The 11,673-nt window shown below is 41.5% G+C and overlaps 1 protein-coding gene across 1 annotated transcript in view; it reads right to left on the bottom strand.

The window, feature by feature from the left end:
• Window positions 1-486: 486 nt before the first annotated feature.
• Window positions 487-11,673, bottom strand: part of lrrc9 (leucine rich repeat containing 9) — a 14,530-nt gene continuing 3,343 nt past the window's right edge. Inside the window, exons 7-32 of the mRNA XM_063908813.1 lie at window positions 11,339-11,494; window positions 11,011-11,204; window positions 10,752-10,883; window positions 10,458-10,637; window positions 10,188-10,305; window positions 9,975-10,107; window positions 9,702-9,842; window positions 9,502-9,626; window positions 9,034-9,207; window positions 8,828-8,947; window positions 8,450-8,641; window positions 8,235-8,360; window positions 7,980-8,120; window positions 7,682-7,859; window positions 7,359-7,579; window positions 7,151-7,273; window positions 6,927-7,057; window positions 6,658-6,766; window positions 6,423-6,562; window positions 5,188-5,324; window positions 4,518-4,735; window positions 3,594-3,662; window positions 2,626-2,751; window positions 1,249-1,432; window positions 906-1,062; window positions 487-801 (exon numbers count right to left, since the gene is read on the bottom strand). Of these exons, the coding sequence (XP_063764883.1) occupies window positions 768-801; window positions 906-1,062; window positions 1,249-1,432; window positions 2,626-2,751; window positions 3,594-3,662; window positions 4,518-4,735; window positions 5,188-5,324; window positions 6,423-6,562; window positions 6,658-6,766; window positions 6,927-7,057; window positions 7,151-7,273; window positions 7,359-7,579; window positions 7,682-7,859; window positions 7,980-8,120; window positions 8,235-8,360; window positions 8,450-8,641; window positions 8,828-8,947; window positions 9,034-9,207; window positions 9,502-9,626; window positions 9,702-9,842; window positions 9,975-10,107; window positions 10,188-10,305; window positions 10,458-10,637; window positions 10,752-10,883; window positions 11,011-11,204; window positions 11,339-11,494 (3,759 nt within the window). The 3' untranslated portion in view covers window positions 487-767. The remainder of the gene's footprint in view (window positions 802-905; window positions 1,063-1,248; window positions 1,433-2,625; window positions 2,752-3,593; window positions 3,663-4,517; window positions 4,736-5,187; window positions 5,325-6,422; window positions 6,563-6,657; window positions 6,767-6,926; window positions 7,058-7,150; window positions 7,274-7,358; window positions 7,580-7,681; window positions 7,860-7,979; window positions 8,121-8,234; window positions 8,361-8,449; window positions 8,642-8,827; window positions 8,948-9,033; window positions 9,208-9,501; window positions 9,627-9,701; window positions 9,843-9,974; window positions 10,108-10,187; window positions 10,306-10,457; window positions 10,638-10,751; window positions 10,884-11,010; window positions 11,205-11,338; window positions 11,495-11,673) is intronic.

Raw genomic sequence — 11,673 nt, 5'->3', positions numbered from 1 at the left:
ATATTGAGTGGAGTAGGTTCATTTCCAGTTAAAACACACAAGATTTGCCTATTAGTCGAAACTGCAATGGGCTTTTCGAAAAGAGGCTAACATGATGAAACTGACAATCTCTGAAATCCATTTGGACCTCATTCAAGATTACATCTTTATCTGAGTGACCGCAGATTATTGTCCACAGAGAGGTGTGCTAAAGCTGGATTATCCACTTGTTGGGGATCCATCTGACCCCATGGAAGCAGCCTGCCAGCTCACACGCCCTTACATCTGTGGGTGTTTTTTGTTCTCATGTTTGGGGCCAAGGACGGGATAGCAGCAGAAATGACACCAAAACCTCTCATCCTCAGATTACCATGGTTAGTGATCCACATATGTGGATAAAAAACAAGGTCATAGTCATTACACATGCATTTGCAAGGGATGCGCTACCTTCAAGTAGCCTGATTAATGTAACCCTAAACATGCCTTAATATTCAACTACAATTCAACGAGTGGAAAAGGTGATTTATTGATTTGTTAACAGCAACAAATAAATCAATACAAGTTTACAGGAAGTTAAAGCTAGGTCAGAAAAAGGCACTGGAATTATCTGATGCCTTTTTATTTTTCTACTTCTTCATCAAAAATGCAATTGCATGCAGATATACATTAAGGCACACTTACAAAAACACCACCTTCAAAATATAAGGCCCTAACAAATTATGATTTATGACTACACAGTCACATGTGTTCATCTTTGATTCACCTTCATGCTCCACCTCCAGTTGCTGCTACATGGGTGGAGGTTTGCCACCATTTGGATATCTATAAAGAAAGGGGAACAAGTCAACGTGGGTTCTATTGTCTTAAACAGATCTATTATGTTTTTAAAAGGCATTCAAAAGTCCCTTGAATGTTGGTTTCCTAACCTGCTGTCTTGCTCCTGGCTTGGATATGTGATGATGACACTGTTCCCATCATGAAGCTGGCCTGCGGCTGGCAGGTTGCTTACTGTTCTTCGAATGTGTCTTAAGGTGATGTCACTTTGGCCGCTGCGAACCGCATTGCTGTGCTTGTGCTTTTTGTCTGTAATGGAAAGTATTACAACGGTCTTGGTTAGAGAGAACAAGTAAACAAGTGGTCAAACCGTTATAAAGAAAGTTTGTTTTTTACTGTACAACAGACCTTTCGTGTGACTTTAAAAGTTGTTGATACACACAATGAAACTCATCAGACACGAATGACCTTAAAGAAGATATATATCCCACTCACGCTTGAAAGTGTAGTGAGACTCGTCCATGTTGCTCGGCAGGATGTCGTGTCCGTGCATAAAGTTCTGCAGGCCTCCACTTATAGTCATTCCTCTGAGAGCGGTGTTCCGAGGCACAAGGGGTAGCAGTCCAGGGAGGTTTATTTCATTGGTAGGAAGAGAAGCTCCAGGGTATTGGGCACAAGGCTTTAAGAGAAATATTAAATGTGGAGCATAAGGAATACGTATTACGCCAGAAAGAATCATGGCGCTTTACTTGTACACACATAATGACAGTGGGTCCGACTGAACAGGACATCGTTCATATATTTTTCCTTTTCGAACGTCTAGCTGATTCATTTTAGGCAAGTGGATGAAGTGGTTAGTCTCCCTTTTTGGAACTATTTATTTAAGCTCATATTCAGTGTATTTTGTGCAGTCAACATTTCCAAATAAAATATATTAAAAAGCTATATTCAGATAATGTGTTGCTGCAGCGTCAACTCAACATACTAATATTTGAATCCTTACCGTGTAAAAGTTTCTCCTTTCTCTACCTCCCTAAGACCACTACTGTCACTGCGGCGTGTACACACTTGGCGAGGGTTGGTTATAACATTGCTTATTGTTCCACATATATAAGCATATTAGGGGAATACTAATTACGACTCGTCAATAACAAAAGCAGAGGCCCAAGCAGAAATTGAAGGTGACAAGCTAGATGGCAGTAATGATAGGGGGTTTGTGTTTTTAATGAAAAAAAACAACCAGGATCTGTGCTCTCTCAATTCCACATGTACGATTAACAAGCAGAGGGGGTCGTGTTGACCTGGCTAATAGGGGGTAAATCCACTGGTGCATTATCGGCCGGGCACATTTCATCTAATCAGCAGGATGAAGCCAGCAGGCTTAGGCTGCTTTTAATTCAGAGCTGCAGGAGAATTACTGCCCTGCTCTCTCATTACATAAACATCAAATCAGTCGTACTGAAAGAGTATGATCCCGGCTTTCCCCGTTTTTATGGAGTCTGCTTGTTGACATTTTGATTCTATCAGTTGAACTGCATCTTACCTGATGAGGACCATGGAGAGATAGGGTTTATCTACATTTGTATTTCATGCTAAAAGGATAGTAGAGTGTTGGAATGAACCTTACAAACTGAGTTAAAACCTGAGCTCCCTCATCAGCCCAATATTATGACCCCACTTAAAGATCTAAATTGTGTTCACAAGCCTTCTCCTCACAGGAACATATACTGAAGACTCAGATTGTTTACTATTTGGCTCTCCTAAAATAGTGATATCTGAGCAAAAAATAAATATTTCAAATAGGTGTGTGTCCTCAAAGTATGTCCAGTGTGTGTATGAATGCTTCTGAGTGAGTGTTGTGTGCAGTCTCACTGAAGGCTCAGCATTGAAGAGTTCAGCCCTCGTCTTTTCCTCCAGCGTGACCATCACTCCGTCCAGGACCTGCAGCTGGGACAGGCGGAGTACTATTACTGGTCTGTGGAGAGAGTTTTTGGCCACCTGGAAAACGAAAAAGGCGCCTTTTTGGATAAAATAACCCAGAAATAGAGTCAAAGTGTTGCTACTGAGTAGCGTCAGTGAAGCCTGCCCTGAGGCATCTGGGATAAATATGATGCTATGTGGGACCCTATGTAGTTTTGTCCCCAACGGATCTTCCAGTGAACAGCTGAGAGCAGCCTCTGGCCAGGGCACATATTCAGCCAACTTTCTGTTCCTATAGGACACTGCTGCTGTGAGCGCATGCCAATGGATGTCCAGTGGAGAGGAGGAGACAGACTTTGGCGAGGGAACATGGGTGAGGTAGCAATCTCATGCTGTCAACAGCAGGAGGTATTGTCTCCAGGGTGGCTGTTGGCCTCTACCCCTGGCAGGATTAACCCCCATCCCTATGGGAAGAGAAGGGGGATGGGGTCCAGCAGCATTGAGGCTACCACAGCTGAGCATGGCCCTGTGGACCACAGAGAGGCTCTGGGCTGCAGGCTCTGCTCAGGCCTGATCCATGAGCTCCAGATGGGTGATGTAACGGGGCCAATAGCTCGCTGCCATTTGGTCAACGGATTTGTCTCTGATGCCGGCCAGTTTGAGGCACAGCAGATGGCCCATCATGTAATCGCTTAATTTGGAAACATAGAGTTACACTGGGATAATGTTTTGGATTGTGCAAGTGAGAAATTGATTCTGTGAGTGTGCTTTTGATAATAGGTTTGCGAGCAGAACAGTTTCAAAGTGTCCTGGGACCGATACCTTGTAGATTCACATCACTTGGCAAAGCTCATAACAGAAACACACATATTTTCATATCACCTTAGTGTGTTAAATGCACAAACACTTGTAACACTTACAGGATTGCCAACAACAGAGAGCTCAGTCAGCGAAGGAAGAACTTCTAGTTTGTCAAGCTCTGTGATGTCCTACAAGAAGTACAGAAACAAAGATTACATTAAATTATTATTCACTCACGTTTCTTTTCCACTAGCCATAGCCCGCTGTGTGTTGAGAGGAGAGATAGGAATGAACCTTTCAACATTTTGGTGTGGGAGGATGGAAGCAGCTGATGGGAGAGATTACATGTGTGAGCTCCCATTAATCTCATGAGAGTTTGGGCACGCTACAGGGCATGGGGGTGTTTTCTCTCATTCCCAGGTTTATGGTTGCACTTGGCTGTGATTCAAAGACGCCCCCACTGTGAGAACTGTTGCGCGGGGATGATTGCTGTATGTCATGTCTTAATTGAATGCATAGAAACATTAAGGATGTGAAGGGAAGAAGGAACAGGCAACAAAAGTACAAATCACTCGCCCTGGGCGAGCAGCAGATGCAGACTGAGCAGCTGATTACACGTTGCCCTGATTGTTCCCCTCTTTCTACACAGCCCTGACCTTCAATCAAAACTTGATTCTCCTTAATGCTAACCCTCGCAAGCCACAGTGGGGTGGTAATGACTCATGATTACTATACTTCACGTCTTACTTTGCAAATGCCAGGCAAAGTAATACTGCTGCATACTGAATAAAATACATTCTTAAACATCCAACACATTTGTTTTTAATGAACCAATCAGTCACGTTTGGTGGCAAACCAAAAACTTTTCAAAAGCGTACTGTGACCTTGGTGGTCACCTCAATGTGTTGTGAATCATTACGGTAGCTTCAATAACATTTGAATATGCAGTTTCATTTAAAAATGTATATAATATATAATGTATAATATAAGCATTAAAAGCATCCAGCATGTGAGAGATCCCTGCTGCTGGAGGAGGAGAGTACCTGCAGCTTGTTTATGCCAAGGAAGAGCTTGCGAAGCTCAGTCAAAGAGTCGAGATGGTTGAGCTCCCGGATCCGGTTCTCTGCTAGGTGCAGCTCCAACAGGACGTTCTGGGCTATGAAAGAGTTCTCAGCCAGAGCTTTAATCCGGTTCCTGTCTAACACAAGCTCTCGTAGCTGACGAAGCCCCTCCAATCCTTCCACCTGGCTGATATCATTACCTATGGAGAGAGAAAACCTCAATAAAACATTGGAAAGATATTTCAAACAATCACATTTTTCTATATGCAGAATAAGAGCCTAAATTGCAGACTTAAAATAAGGCAAGGTTTGAATGCAACATAAACATGTGTTGGGTATTCGTCAGGTTCCCTTGGTGTCAAAGGCTCTGAAATCTCAGAACCAGCTTTGAAAGGTTTTCTAGCAAAAAGAGAAGAATGGACAAGTAAGGTCAGCTTTGTGGGACAAAACACACTGACAAAGCAAACCTCAATCCAAAGCTATCAAAAGCATTTGAAAAGAAAGTCAGTCGTTCTTTTCTTCGGGTCTCATCCCCCACCTGGCCTGTGGTCTATTGGAGACGTTGCTCTCGGTGCTTGCCTTTTCACAGGCTCTGTACACCGCACTTTTAACAGGCTTTGTGAGGGAGGGGTTGCACGTTACCCATACATACCTTGAAGGAAGAGTGCTTTAAGATTGGTGAGCCTGCTGAGCTGCAGATTGGCCATATTGGAGATGCCATTGTGACTCAAATGCAGAACCTCCAGGCTGCCCATCAGTGGCTCCAGACTGCCAGTGGGCCCAGTTTCCCTTTAAAAAAGTCAAGAGAATGACAGTTTGCAACCTCTGTGGTTAAATGAACATCTCTTTCTCCCTCCCACTACCTCATTTAACTGCTCAGACCTCACAGGAGCAGACCACCTTAAGGCAATCAGGTACTACTTTACAATAAGACTACCCTTATAAAGGGTTAACGAATAGTTTGTAATTCATTTATTAATTAGGTTGTGAACACTTTATAAATCATTAATAAGCTTTTATAAGACAAGAGATAAACAGGGCAACTGTGACCGGTTGCTTAACATTGGGGGGAGAATCAACTCAGTAAACAAAAGATACCAAGGATGTTGGCTGATGAAGAAGAAGAGGTAAGCTAGGTAGCCAATATAAGTGAGCCTGTGTTGATGTATGAAAACTATGTTTATAAATGGTTCTTAATGATTAATAAAGTGGTTACAACCTAATTAATAACCTAATTAAAAACCCTTTATGAATCCTTTATAAAGGTAGTCTTATTGTTAAGTGGTACCGGCAACCAGAGTCAGGGCAAAGGCTTATAAACTGGTTTCTATTAAAGGTAAAAGTGATTGGAAAAAAATCAGCTCAGTGTTATTCCCACAAAATACTGACAACAAAGTATACAAACCAAGATTTAAACATTTCCTTTAAGGTATAATATCTCTAGAGAGAATATATTTTAACTTATTTAATACTTGATTTTATTTATATGTTCTTCCCATTTGTGCGCTTCTTTTTGAAATTATTTATTAAGTGTATGTTATTTCTTTTTCTAATTTATGAAAGATTAGTTTTCTTTTTTAAATTATTTTGATCTTATTTGTTTTTCTCTTATGAGAAGTTGAGAAAATGCCTTTTCTATAACCCCGTTGCTCTTGACATGTTCTGACTTATTTGTTTCTTTTTTTGTAATATTTGGATCTGGCAGTCTTATGTGCTTTTTATGTATGTGGAAAAAAACAACTGTGATGAAAATCATACTAACAGGTCAGACATGGAATGGTCAGTGCTGCCCCCTAATGGTGACTTGCTTCATGTTCAGTTGAACTTCATAATTTACGAGTCGAAAATGTAAAGATATGTCAAAAACTGCAATAGGAATTTTGTTACCCTTTCCCTTTAGATGGGCTGGGTTGGCCGTAACCGCTGGAGTGAACTTTGCTGTACAGAATCTGTCGGTTTGTCAGAGGAGCCTGAGTCTTCTGTCTGGGCAGGATGGACTCGATGTGGTTGTAGTTCAGACAAAGAGCCTATAACAAAGAAAACGGAAATAATGGAGTTGTCCACGGCGCAGGTGCATTACAAGCCAGTTTGTTATTTTTTGACATTCAGTTTTAATATTTACTTTGATATTAGGCAGGTAAATGAGGCCAGAGAAGGAGGTGAGGTTGTTGTGGTCTAAGTTGACACTGAGCAGGCTACAGAACAAGTCTGCTGGAGACAGATCAACAATCCTGTGGGGGAAATCAACACATGAAATTAGCCCTGAAAGGACCAAATATTGGGATGTGGCTTAAAGGGTGTCTCTGTTTAGCTCTGTTTATCAACGTAAGTAAATTACCATTGCAAATGTTTTGGACCTGTGTTCATCTGTCTGTATACCTAGGCTATTACCTGATGGAGCAGGACTGCAGGGTGAGGTAGGTGATGTCTGTGTAGTTTGAGTGGCCCAGCTTCTCTGCCACCATGTCAGGGGTGAGTCTTCCTCCAAACATATCCTTCGCACTTTCACACTCAGTTACCTCCTGGAGGAAACAGCAAACACAAACCACTTGATGAACCATCAGCACTTCAACATCTGAGAGGTTTGACTGGTAGCCGCTGTTGTCTATTTTTACCACTGCAACGCCATCTAGAGCTTTTAAGGAGGGTAGATGGAACACCACATAAATCCGATAGTTTTCCAGTTTTTCCAGTAAAGGATTCCCATAAAGATCCAGAATGATGAGGTTTGTCAATCCCTGAGGAGACAAATAAAAAGCATACAAACTCAGAAAACATGCATGGGAATACAAATCTTACCGTCCTTATTTCTTTCCCACTTGCCTTTAGAAAGTAGATGTCTCGTGATGCAGAGATGCGGTTGTTGCCAATGTAGAGCTCAAGAAGAGAGCGGAATCTGTGGATCCCATGCAGGGAACTGACAGAGTTGTTCTCCGCAGACAGAAAACACAAGTTGGGCAGCTGTTCTAGGACTGAAGGATCCAGACTAGTCAGCTGATTCCCATCAACACTCAGTTTATTAAGGCAATGCAGTTTTGATATCCCTAAAAGACAGAAGGGTAAAAACAGATAGAAAGTATTATTAGTATTGGTTTATATTAATGTTGTTGTTCCAACTTTCTAGTCAAGTTAAGCATGTGACTTACCATTTAGTGTGCTTATGCTGTTGTTGTTGAGGGAAAGCTCCTCCAGCTTCAAGCAGCTCTCCAGACCCTCCACTTTAGAAATGTCATTATCGTTAAAGGAAGCCCAGCGAAGATTGACCAGCTTATTCAGATTTATCAGTTTGGAAATCCTCTGGTTGTCAAAGTTCAGCACAGTGATCTGGTCAATATAACGCAGAAAAATGTAGGTTATTGATGTGAAAAGTGTACTTCAATTGTACCAAATGTCAGGAAAGGTAATTAAATTAGGTCTCATTTAAGAAGCATGTATGTAGCTCACTTTTGCTGTCCAGTCTGGCTCCAGCTCTTGGTTGAGGCCCGAGGCTGCAGGACTGAAAGAACATAGGAGCTGGGCTGTTGACAGCAGGCTGAGACTGCGGGGACGATCACTGTTGGTTCGCGAGTTGGCCAGAAGAGATGCCTGCAAGCAGAGTGTCAAAAGGTTGGATTGAATTATAGTAAATCCTGTTTTTTACCTGAAGATATTCACGTACTGTACTTTGTTCTTCATTGTAGAATGGAAATACTCATAAACCTGGGTAACTTTGGATCCAGCAGCCATCTGAACAGCACAAGCAGCCTCCTCCTCTGCCACCATCATGTCGTCCAGGTGTGTGAGGGTCGTGAGGCGGCCCAGTATGGTCATTCTGACTGCTTCTGGCTGAAATAGAAAACAGTTTCATTGTTTACCTTATATTTGTACCTTGTACAGTATGTTTTATTAGATTTATTTTTGAAAACAGCACACACCCAGTTCCAGGGATTGTATCTGGTGTCCAGCTTCAGCAGGGCTGGTGTGTGTTTCCTCAGCACAGCCGTGTCCTCTCTGGCCTTGGTCAGCTTGTTCCAGCGCAGGTCGAGCTGTTTGAGTTGTCCCAACCGCTTCAGCCCTTCAAGAGTCACAATGCGATTGTAGCTAGCGTCCAAAAACTCAAGGTTGGGCTGTGATGTGGATAACAGAGAAAATAGATTGTTAAATGTCTCCACTTTTTGCTATGGTCTGCTACACAGCTGCTATAAATGATGTGCCACACCACTAACTAATGCCATCCAATATTACAGAGACACCTTACCATGAAAATGCAGTTATTTATGACTACAGACTAATAGATAATTCTCTTATCTTACCATGTGAGAAATGTCCTCTAGGTGTGTGAACTCATTAAAGCTGATGGTAAGATGCCGTAGAGCTGTGAGATGGGAAATCTCCTTTATTTTACTCAGACTGTTGCCGTGAAGGTTCAGCACCTGGAGGATAAATATGTTGAACATTGTCAGGAGTGTACAAAAAGACTTCAAAACTCAATATGGTTTTTGAAAAGACAGAATATTACAGTGATTTGACTGAGGACGTTGGCTCGGGCCACGTTAAGTAGAATTTTGTCATCCAAGCTCAACAGCTTGGGCTGCGGCGGCAGCACAGGGTCCATGTTGAGGACTTCCCTGTCCAGGATTATATCGTTTGACGGAGTTTCATCTCTGCCTGTGCTGTGTGGTTGTACTTGATCCTAATAACAACATATCAACAGGTTTAAGGCATGTCAATTGGTTAGTAGGAATGTAATCGATTACTTCTAATGTGTTTTAAAATTAAATTTTAATATACTAATGCAAATAAATATATCAAATGATTTGTAAACCAAGTATGCAACTAGGGAAGACACAAAAAAACTAAATTATGTTTAACATGTGTATGTTTTGGTTAAAAAAAGCAATGCTACTGAATTCTGATCACATGACAGCTCAACAAGAGTTATGTTGAAATGGAAAGTACAGTTAGTTGAAAGAACACAATAACCCACCGCGCTGATATATTCAAAGTAAATGATGTACTCGGGCAGGACAAGCTCATGGTCAAACACAAACCATTGTCTTCGTCTGGGACTGCACTCAGGACCAGTGTGTGTTTTAGTGGAGCGAGGTCTCTCTGAATGAAAAACACATGGATTTGCAATGACATTTCACAACTACTTGAACACTTAATATTTAATAGAGTGTATACCTTCACTGACTGCACTTCTGTGCTTAGCGTCCACATTGCGATACACAGAAATCACTTTTGGATATCTGCTTCTGTCCAATGGGTCTCCCTCTCTGAGAGGCGTGCTGTGGCCCACAAACACTTTGGAAACAATAATCTGACCTAAAGGCCAAACACAAAAGCCTTTTAGCAACAAAACAAGTGACAAAAAGAGGGAGGCTGTTGTGCACTGGCCAAATAATAACAATATATTTCACTTAACGGACAGACTAGAGCAAGTCAAATGTAACTTACCGTGCCTGAAGGGGATCCGGTCCGTATTGAGCTTTGAATCTTGGCTGGCCCGGCCCAGAGTGTGTTCAATTCTGGGCTGTTCAGCCACACTCAGGCTGTTGGATAAAGGTATGGCACTGTCTTTTTCCAAGGCCTAGTTCAAAGAAAACATTTTGAGAGTCAGCATGATTTGGTGTTTGTGTGAAAAAAGCTTAAAGAAGATGATACACACACCTCATTCTGTTCAGATGTTTTGAAGCCTTCCTCTACGATGCACAAACTGTCTTCTCTCCCGTTATTGTTTTCACAGTCTGCTACATAGAACAAGTGCTCCAGCCGACGTTTGTAATTGCTGTTTAAAAAGTTTGAAATTAGATTCAAATTCTAATAATGCATGGTTCAATTACTGTTAGAATCATGGAAATAGTAAGAATAAACTGACTGTAAATAATGAGTAAAAATGTGTCACCTATCATCAGTCTTCAGCACAGTATAGTTACTTACTGTGAAGAGAGAGCCGACTCTTCGCTTGCTAAAAGGGTGTGAAGTTTGTCTTCAAAGCGAAGCCTCAAAGCAATGTTGTGGATGCGGATGAGTCTGTTGACCTTAATACCAGTGATGCTGTGAACCTTAAAGTCTGAATGAGAGAAGCGGGAATGCAGGAGGTCGCAACAGGTAGTAAACCTGTTGGGTGTCAAATATAGAAAACTGATGTAAGGAAAGATTCTTGAAATGTCATCTGTGTTAACTTGGATGAGGGATGTTAGTCATTTTTGATAATACTAAATAAGTACGTACCAAGCGTCAGTCGAGCAGCCTTCTTCCAAACGAATATTTCCAACACTTTCCAGCTCCATCAGCAGAAACTGAACTCTATATTCCATCATGCTTGTGGCTTGTGTCCAAACCCGCTCGTACCAGTCTTCAATCCTGAATTCAACAGAGAGATTTTTGGAATGTAGGAATGTCGAATGTAGGACTATGCACTGTACAGAATGAAGCCTAATTCTACAAAGCACTGTCAGATTCTCTTTGTATTTAATAAAAATAAACAGACTCCTTCAGCCTCCTGGTCCACAGCTGTAGTCTCTCCCTCAGTGCTTCAATCTTGCTGAGTATTTTGTGCTCCATAGCCGGACTGATGTCAGCGGTTATGTCACTTCTGTCGATTGAACCTTCAACCAAGTGAGTGGATCCGTCCTCCATCGTGCAGGCGGACTTCTTACAACTAGCCGGCATCTCACGTTCAAGCTAGGTAGGTATAAAACATCTTCCTTAATATTGTACAATAACAGCAATCTGAAGTTAGAGATTAAAGCAGAATAAATGTTTTTGTTGCAGCTGATGAACAGTTTTTTGTTAACATTTTCCAAGGATGCACCTACACTCTTTAGGGCGTGATTGAGTGTTCTGATGCAGTCTTCGGGTAACTGTAACATGGTTTCCTTCCTCTCTATTAGACTCAGCCGGATCTCTGCCAGGTTTCTCTGAGCAGTACGTACACGCATGTTGTAGTACATCATTTTCTTCATTACTGTCGACTAAAAGTTATTTTAAAAAAGGCATTAAGACAACAAATAAACAACATTTGACATACTTTTTTTTGATTGATGACAATTTTACAAACCTCCAGAACCTAACTTTATATTAATCAATACTTCAATAAGGTTTCCAAATAAATTAAATGTGTCAAGATACTTAAGGAAATGACCATATTTGA

This window comes from Eleginops maclovinus, chromosome 19, assembly GCF_036324505.1.
Source record: "Eleginops maclovinus isolate JMC-PN-2008 ecotype Puerto Natales chromosome 19, JC_Emac_rtc_rv5, whole genome shotgun sequence".
NCBI lineage: Eukaryota > Metazoa > Chordata > Actinopteri > Perciformes > Eleginopidae > Eleginops > Eleginops maclovinus.
Note: the sequence above shows the minus strand (reverse complement) of the source record. Positions and strands in the feature narration are given on the sequence as shown.